Below are 9,202 nucleotides of genomic sequence, written 5' to 3'. Positions count from 1 at the left end.
AGCATGCTGCATGGTGTCTGCAGCCACAGGTGAGCCAGAGTGATTGCGATTGTTTTTCTCAGATTCCTGAACTTTCTTAGAAGATTTATTTGACTTGCCTGTTGATTTGATCTCAGTGACATTACTCTCTTTCACTCTTTCTTATAGCTTTTGAGCTGCCCAGAGTTGCACTCCATCCTACGGCTGGTCCCGAGGGCAGGAAACTACATGAATGCCAGGAGTAGCAGTCATCTGGCACCTAGACAGCCAATGGAGCCAGATATTGAAAATCATTATTCTCTCTTCTTTCCAAATGTGTTGAGTGCATGAGTATGAATGAGTGAAAGTGGGAGGGAATGATCTGATCGTGTCACACCTTCTGACCTTCATCAACAGGGAGGTTACACGGGTAATGCTGCTGGGTTCCGCATCGCCTCTCTGCTCAAACTCGCTGACACCAAAGCCAACCAACCAGACATGAACCTGTTGCATTATGTGGTCATGGTAAAAATCTGCTAAATACTTCACAAATGGATGTTAAAACACTCTTTCAGGCATATGCGACATAAGCAGTCGGTTAGGCCCACTAACCCTCCCAAAACTCAGTTTGGGTCTCAACTTATTATTGAGAGTAAGAAAAGTAAAAAACACCAGGTGCAATTTCGAAATTTGGTTGTGCATCAGCAATTTCTCTCATTATGTCAGTCACTCAATTAGCTGAAAATTAGCCATGTCAAATCTTTGATTGGTAGTTAGTCTAGCCAGCTATCTTAACTTGTAGTAATCATGGCCGAATGCTGACTGGGCACGCAGGGGACGCGCCCAGGAGCCCTGACCTCCAGCGGGCCCCCATTGATTTTCTTAATCATTCTCACTCCGATGTCATTTTAACATGGCATAAGTCATGAGTTGTTGGAATTTAGCTTCAGAGACCCACACCAGAGGGCAATGCAGGCCCTAGTTCAGCGTAATTCCTGTCCTATAGCGTAATTTCTCGTTTAGGTTCCACGTCCAAAGAATGATGCAGGCTGCTAATACATATTCGCGAATTGGGGTTTGGAATGTTGTGGAGATTTCCACATGGAGTGGAGAAATAACAAGAAGTAGGGCACTGACAGCTGTCAGTGTAGCTAGCTAGCATGCTAACCTTATCTAGCTAGCTAATGTTATGTTGTTGCTACACTGTATTCAAAAGATTAGCCAGCTGGCTTTTGACTGTAGGGAAGGTGTTCTTTTCGTTGAAGGCTTCATTTTGTTTTCTGTAAACATAGAGATGGTGTGCTTTACCAAAAATCTCTAATTTGGTCTCACCTGTCCACATGACATTCTCCCAGAAGGATTTTGACATGTTCAGATGTGTTTTAGCAAATTGCAGTCGGGCTTTCTTAAGTCTCTCTCTCTCAGCAGTGGGGTCCTCCTGGGTGTCCTACCATATAACCCCCATTCATTGAGTTGGTGATGGATGGTGCGAGTTAACTGTCGTAACTTGTGTCTGAAGGTCAGTTTGAATCTATGTGGCAGTTGATCGAGGTGCTTTCTCCACCATTCAAACAATCCTTTACTACAATCTTCCATCAAGTTTTCTCTTGCTGCCACGTCCAAGGAGGTTGGTTACAGTGCCATGGGCCTTAAACTTCTTGATAACATTACGTACGGTGGAAACAGGAACATCACGGTCTCTATAGATGGACTTGTAGCCTTGAGATTGTCCATGCTTGGCTACAATCTTGTCTGACCTCATATAATTATTTTCTCCATGCTCATTGCGGCACACATAGTGACACAAAACAGGAGAATGAGTCCTTTCCTCTGTTAAAGCTGGTTGAATTAGTTATTTATATATTGTAGGCACCTGCAACTCACCATATGTGAGTTCAATTCCAAAGTAAAGGAGCATCACCTGCTTGAAATCTAATTATTTCAAACTACTTCTAGAAGGTGCCAATAACATTGTCCGTGCCGTTTTAGAATTTCTTTGTGTAATATGCCAATATTTGGTATATTTTTACAATTTTTTTGTTTTGTTCAACTGAAAACCAAAGACATACATGGATACCAAAATGTTTTTTTTATTTCAACAGTTTTCTGGAAGAAATTGTGCATTATTTTAAAAACGTGCAAGGGTGCCAATATTTTTGGCCACGACTGTAACAGTTTTTGCATGTTTGAGGGGTTTACCCAGCTCAAAAACAGATGTAAAGTAATTAATTATGTTGATTGGTTGGTTTATTGAGCCATCGATTAATTCACTCATTCTTTCATTCACTCATTCAGTCCATTGTTAATGACAATGTTAGGTCCCTTTACAGACTAATCTCACCTCTTGCGGTTCTCTCTCACCCATCAGACTGTCTGTGGATGTGGTGCATGGGCATCTGTCTCAGCTGCACAGCAGACTAACTGCACTAGAGATGAGAATTCAGACTGAATCTGCTCTCCAACAGCAAATCAAATCCTTTCTGTAGGTAAGTGCTTCCTGTGAAATAATTTATAATATCTCAAAATAAGGCCGCAAGACTGCCATTTCAATGTTTCAGAAATTACTTTATATTGTAAGTAATTTGATTGGAATTTGGACTAACAATCGTAAGTTATGAAAGGTAGTTTGCAAGACTTCTGTTGGGGTCTGTTGTTAGAGCACTGAGGGGAGACTGGAGGAGGCAGAGGTGGAAGCTCTACTGCAGGCCCAACAGGACCTGATGGACTTCTTCTGTGAGGATGATGTCACGTTCAAGCTGGAGGAGGCCTGCAGCATCTTTTACTCCTTCAACGTTCGCTTTCAGACATCTTTAGAAGTCAGCAACTAAGCAGCATCTGTTTGAGTTCAACCATATTTTCACTTCTCCCAGTAATATGAATTAATATTATTTTGCTACAATAATGCATGTGTGCTGGTTGGCAAGACCTCCATCGATGTACTTTTATTTGCCCTAAATTATTATTCTAATTTGATTACACTTCCGTTTGTGTTTCAGTGGAGCTTCAGGAACAGAAGCGAGCAGAGGGGGGAGGATGGAGAGGGACCGGGACAGGACAGGGAGACGTCGCTCCATAGCCACCTGTTCATCACTGGAGATGGGTCCACCACCCCAGACAAAGCCTCAGCAGACTGTGGCTGCTCCCCCCTCTGACCCCATCAACAGTATGCCAGCCCAGCCTGCCCAGGAGACCACACCTCCGGTGGACAGCCCACAGTTGCCTCGGGAGAGTGCCCACTGCTGCTCACAGTTGAGGGACAAGCAGGAGCAGGACAGAGTGGCAGCATCCCAGGTCCACAGAGCGGCAGCACCCCAGGTCCACAGAGCGGCAGCACCCCAGGTCCACAGAGCGGCAGCACCCCAGGTCCACAGAGCGGCAGCACCCCAGATCCAGGAGGATAACATGCAAGCAATAAGTTGTGTACACCAGCTTCTGGGCTGCAGAGAAAAACTCTGCCCAGGAGCAGGGCGTCCACACCCTCTGCTAGCCCCACTTCCACCCTTTCCTCTGCTGCCTCTGCCATCCCCACTTCCACAGCCTCTGCCATCCCCAAAATGCAGGGCAGGTCAGAGGCAACCTCCACATGGTCCTCACTTCTCCCTCTCAGGGACTCAATGCGTTCCCCAACTCCATCCACCTCCAGAGATTATACTGAGGTCAGACAGGAAGTGATTGTTAGGGAGAAAATTATTTCTCTGAATGAGCAGACAAAAAAAAGAATCCACTTCGTTGACTACTAGAAAAAGACAAACCGAAGGAGAAGATAAAAGAGCAGGAAAGAGAGATGGTTAGAGAAGGAGAGGGAGAAATCATGGGAGGGAGTGAGAGGGGAGAGGGAAAGAGAAGGTAAAGCATAAGGATGAGAAGAAAAGAGGGAAAGAGGTAGAAGGTCAATGAGAAAGAGAAGGACATGGAGAGGAAGATGGCAAATTATAATGAGAGGGAAAAGGCAGAGGAGAAGAAGCAGATAAAAACGAAGCTAAAGTGGTGGGAGATGGAAGTCAAAGTGTAGCCAGTGATGGAGTCAGCTCTGTGTGTGTCCAAGCGGCTGCCCCTGCACCCTGACTGTCATACCTCTATACCCTGCCGTGCCCTTCAGAGCTCTGTGACCACCAGTGCCAAGGTCATACACTGTGCTGTCATTGCTGCTGCGGCTGTGAATAAGGACAGGAGCAGCCGGTCCACAGTACCAAAAACCCCAGTTAAAAAGCTGCCTGGCCCCAGGTCGAAGCTCCCAACTCCACTATCCATGTGGAAGTGAGGCCGCCCACACTCACTCAGTCTGTGACCCAGACGTACATAAAAACCCTCAGATCTAATATGAACAGATTCTAATTAGGATTCAAGAAAATTACAAGTATTTGTAATATCACACTTCCTTGGCTTTAGCTGAGTAGGCTACCCTAAATTATGTTGAACTGAGGTGAGAACTGTGGTGAAAGTTTGAAAGTAGAATATTATATTACTATGCCAGAACTATTATTCAAGGTAATGAAATAATTGGAAATGTTTGCTCATCACTATCTGTATGCTGTTTTTTTATTCAGCTAATTTAATAGATGCATCTATTTTTATAATGATTTACTACTGAAAGTGTGATTAATATTATGAGGTATGTAATAAAAGAACACCCAATGGGTCTGGTGAATTTACCTGTAATAATAAAATGTTCCAAAATAAAGGAAAAATGATGGATGAGGTGGTATATTCAACAAGATGCTTGAATATGGAGTGAATGGATGAGGGGATGAACAGAGAAGTGTGCTTGTAGGTGACTTGATTAATTGAAAATGCATTGAAAGTTTCTATATTTCGTACCTTGTGTTCATGCTAGTTCCAACTCTACACAAAACAATACAACTTCGAGAATGTAATTTGGTATGTTATCTGTGTGGCTTTTGTTAAATAACTGACTCCTCCACTGTACACAGACTGTACTGTAGCAGCTAGCTACTACAACAACCAGAACACAATACAATTTGGGCAAGAATCCCCGGATGAAATACTTGTTACAACAACGAAAGGAGGAGGGCGCGAGACAAGAAGTGGTGGGGTAATTTATCAAAATAACCTGACTTTCAGCTCAGTTAATGGAACATTTCAACTTCCCTACTAAATTCATCGTGAGTTGTGTTCTTAATTTAGCCTGGTTACAGATTGTCTTTCCAACAAGTTATTCTTATTCTCGGCCAACTTTACAACCTAGCGTTTAGTTTAGCGTGTGGCTAACGCTAGCTAAAGTTCATAGCTAGCTAACGTTATCTAGCTACGGAAACAAGCGCGTGCTAGGTGGCTAGTTAGATAACTTTGAGCCAACTAGCTTGCTATCTGGTTTTCCTGCCGGATAGCTAGCTAAAACAGTCGGCTGTCCTTCCTGGACATAACCATTTTAATTTCATTCAATTATACTATTGTGTTTGTCTACTTAACTCGCAAAGTAAATAGTATAACTTTCTTCTAACTAACGAGAAATAAAGTGAACTAGCTATCTTGTTTGCTAACGAAGTAGCTAGCTGAGCAAGTAACTTTAGCAAGGTAACGTTAATATTTGGCTATCATATTTGTTGCATGCATTTACCTATATTCTTGCGAATGTTCTAGTTATGTATTTTTTATCTTACTGTGTGTTGGTAAACCATATCTGCCTCTTGACATTGAGGACCACATTGAAAATAAGTGTTGAAAAACACTTTGTTTTATCCTCTGAGTTCACTGTCAGAACTTATGGTCATATTTCTTCCCTTTCTTGACTCACTCTCATTGCCCCTTGTTTCAGGCACCCTAGTCGCCAGTGTGGCTGAGGGAAGCATGCAGACCATAAAGTGTGTGGTGGTGGGTGATGGCGCTGTGGGTAAGACTTGCCTGCTCATCTCCTACACGACCAACGCCTTCCCAGAGGAGTACATCCCCACCGTGTTCGACAACTACAGCGCCCAGATAAGTGTGGACGGCCGCGCCATCAGCCTCAACCTGTGGGACACGGCAGGCCAGGAGGAATACGACCGACTGCGCACCCTCTCCTACCCCCAGACCAACGTCTTCATCATCTGCTTCTCCATCGGCAGCCCCTCCTCCCATGCCAACGTACGGCACAAGTGGCACCCAGAGGTATCCCACCACTGCCCCGGAGTTCCAGTGCTGCTGGTGGGCACCAAGCAGGATCTGCGTGGAGATACGGAGGCGGTAAAGAAGTTGAAGGAGCACGGCCTGACCCCCACCACCCAACAGCAGGGCAATGCCTTAGCCAAGCAGATTGGTGCTGTCAAATACCTGGAGTGCTCAGCTCTGATGCAGGAAGGCGTGAGGGAGGTGTTCGCAGAGGCTGTGCGAGCTGTGCTCTACCCCGTTACCAAGAAGAATGACAAGAAGTGTGTTCTGTTATAACTTTGTGCCTAGACTGCAGGGGGACTGGGGGAAGAGACTCAAATGATTGGCTAGGCCATTTTGGCTCCCAATAGGCCTTCCACGTTCTAACCCTCACCAATGTTCGCTTTGCCTGGCTTCTATATTAATTGATTGTCAAGAGGTCCTCTCAACTAAGATATGGTTTTAATTGATGCCATCAACCTCCTATGGATTTTTTTTGTACCTCTGAAATCAAAAACCAAAATGAAGATGCCAAGGGATTTCAATGGTCTTCTCAGCTGCCTTAAGTGTCATGTTACAGCTACATGTTTAAGAAGATTACATCTGCTTTGCTTTTCTCCTTCATCAGGCCAGTCTTATGTGTTGGATTTTTTCTGTTAACTTTGCCCTTGTTTTCATCTGATGTGAATTACAGGAATTTTGTGTCAATCAATATCTACCATGTTAAACATTTTGTTCATCCCCTGTGCCATTAGAGCTGTCAATAAGATATACAGTTTGCATCTAACGTGGCTCATAACCCGTGGTTGCAGGACATCTGCTGAACTAGCCTTACTGGAATGAGACAAGCAAGGGTGGGTGTATGTATGACACTGTTACCCCAAACACAGGCACACTGATTAGATTAGTCTTTCTCCTATTGCTCTTTCAGTTACTCACACTCCTCTCTCTCTTACTCTGTAAAGCCATGAGCTTGCCATTGCACACAATGCTTTCTTGTTAAAACAAAGTCCTGATTGTCTCAGATTGAATACAGATTTGGATGTCTATGTCTGCTAGGTAAACAGATCCCAAAGATGAATCTTCCATTTGTATCGCTGTTGTTGGAAGAAGTTGGGAAGCAATAATTTTATGAGTGATTATTGAGACCCCTCCCCCAAAAGTCAAACTTTTGTCTGCTTACCTGCTTATGTGTAATAAACTTTCTTTTTTTTGTCTGAAGTCAAACAGAAACCACAAGGCAAATACATTCCATGTTATATTGTCACAGAAATCTATGTGCTGATTAATGCTACACATTAGGATGACATAAAAATCCTGTACTGTTTAGCGTTACCTCCCTCATGTAGGTACGTATGTGTTTTGAAGGTACCAGATGTCAGCAGTGATGCTACTCATTTGTGGCTAACTGTGTTAACTTATCTAGGTGTAATGGCAAGTATGTATGACTAATACTGCAACAGGAGCTGCAACCCTAACAGTTACTAATGTTGTGGAAAGGTTAAATGCCTCTGCTGCAGGGCAGATGCCTACCTGAGGTGCGTGACTACATATTTTATCCAAACCACTCTAGCAGGATTCTTTCAGTGCCTGATGGTTATTATTGGTATGACTAGTTCTGTCGTTTGCCTCGTGCCTTTGGTGATGTCATATGGGGTCTGTGCACCTTATGTCCTTAAGGGCCACAGGGTCAGCTGGTTGAATTGAATATAAAGTATTGCATTTGATGGACACCTGTTTTATAAGTCATAGTAAATCTGCTGACTGGACGATACATGTGGTGGAAACCTACAGAGTCTAGCACTTGAGAACTAAAGTTGCACTTCCTCTGTGTGGAAGTCTTTGTCTTCTCAAACAGATGGATTGCCCCCCACCACTACCCGATAATAAATGGGTTCTGGTGGAATGTCATAGGTTTCTTAACATTTAACCTGCCATGACATGTATAACAGGTGATAAAGGTTAAATTAAGAAGTGCAATTTTGTTAACTTTTTTTTAATACGCCATACATATTCCCTTGTATCTTTGCAGCTCAATGCCATTCTGTACTGCAGACTAAAGATGCTTGGTTTGGTATTTATGATCCAAAAGACATTTGGCATTGGATATTTTATAATCCATTAAATTCCAGATGTAAGTGGTCTTTACCTATTATGTGTAAACACTCGACTTGATTATATATTTTGATTTAACCCTTTTTTACAATGAGAAGTCTGTGTGTACTTTACAATACATAATATTTTAGATAAATGATTATGTCGTAACACATGCATTACCGTTACAAATTACTTTGATAACAATTTCTTAAAATTAGATTTTTATGCTTATATAATTACGGCAATGTAAAAGAATGGGCAACTAATTTCTTCAATCTATTGTGTCGTCAGAGCAGGCATCAAGGAAACATCACCTAAGTAAACATTTTTGGGGGAGTTTCTCTGCTATACTTACAAATCACTGAAAGGCTGGGTCCTGTGTGGTACAGTGAACCCAAACCATATATTTGGTATTCCCCAGACTTGCCCTGCTGCACACAGCCTAAAATTGCTGAAAACTCAAGTTCGGCCTTTTTTAATCTCCTTTAGCTGAAAGGGATGACTTGGCCTTGAAGGAGTGTATGGTGGTATGTGGTTTTTGATTTGTGTGTTAAAAAGTCATTTTAACTGCAACCCACTTGAATAACAATTCTGTTGAAAATATCAGTCATGCCAAATAAATTCAAAAGTTTACATTTGTGTTTCTCAACTTTGTACATGTCTTCCATTGTATATTTGAGGCACTATTGAATGATGAAGACCTCAGCACAAAAACGGATTAAATATTAGACTGTATGCTTGTATAAACATGAGGAATATTCAACACCTCCATTGACAGAGCCAGTGAGGGGAAGTCACCCCCCCCCCCCCCAAAAAAAAAAACACTTTCAATATACTCTGAGACAAGCGCCTAGATTTGGTTTTACAGTTTGTTCACATACCACAACAAAGGACAGAGAGAGCAGCTGCAGCATTCACATTGAACACTCTTACATCATACTTTGCTGTGACACCACTGTACACAAACATTTCATTGTCACTGTGCTTGGTGTAGCTCCTGTGTAGTTCAGTTGGTAGAGCATGGTGCTTGCGAAGCCTGGGTTGTGGGTTTGATTCCCAT

At 42.8% G+C, this 9,202-nt stretch overlaps 1 protein-coding gene across 4 annotated transcripts; it reads left to right on the top strand.

Moving 5' to 3' along the window:
- The first annotated feature begins 4,647 nt into the window (after positions 1–4,647).
- On the top strand, positions 4,648–8,775 carry LOC139533821 (rho-related GTP-binding protein RhoG-like). 4 transcript variants are annotated; one of them, XM_071332240.1, is made up of 3 exons: positions 4,648–4,725; positions 4,890–5,011; positions 5,735–8,775. In XM_071332240.1, the coding sequence occupies exon 3, from the start codon at positions 5,767–5,769 to the stop codon at positions 6,340–6,342; it is 576 nt and encodes a 191-aa protein (XP_071188341.1). In that variant the 5' UTR covers positions 4,648–4,725; positions 4,890–5,011; positions 5,735–5,766; the 3' UTR covers positions 6,343–8,775. The 4 variants fall into 4 exon arrangements, with proteins under 4 accessions (XP_071188341.1, XP_071188332.1, XP_071188361.1 ...); XM_071332231.1 differs by having other exon boundaries at positions 4,690–5,081; XM_071332260.1 differs by lacking the exon at positions 4,648–4,725 and having other exon boundaries at positions 4,895–5,006.
- Positions 8,776–9,202: the final 427 nt, after the last annotated feature.

This window comes from Salvelinus alpinus, chromosome 1 (genome assembly GCF_045679555.1).
Source record: "Salvelinus alpinus chromosome 1, SLU_Salpinus.1, whole genome shotgun sequence".
Classification (NCBI taxonomy): domain Eukaryota; kingdom Metazoa; phylum Chordata; class Actinopteri; order Salmoniformes; family Salmonidae; genus Salvelinus; species Salvelinus alpinus.
Note: the sequence above shows the minus strand (reverse complement) of the source record. Positions and strands in the feature narration are given on the sequence as shown.

Bases quoted from the DNA above. Each gene is read 5' to 3' on its own strand.
- LOC139533821 (XM_071332240.1), top strand. From the start codon at position 5,767: ATGCAGACCATAAAGTGTGTGGTGGTGGGTGATGGCGCTGTGGGTAAG.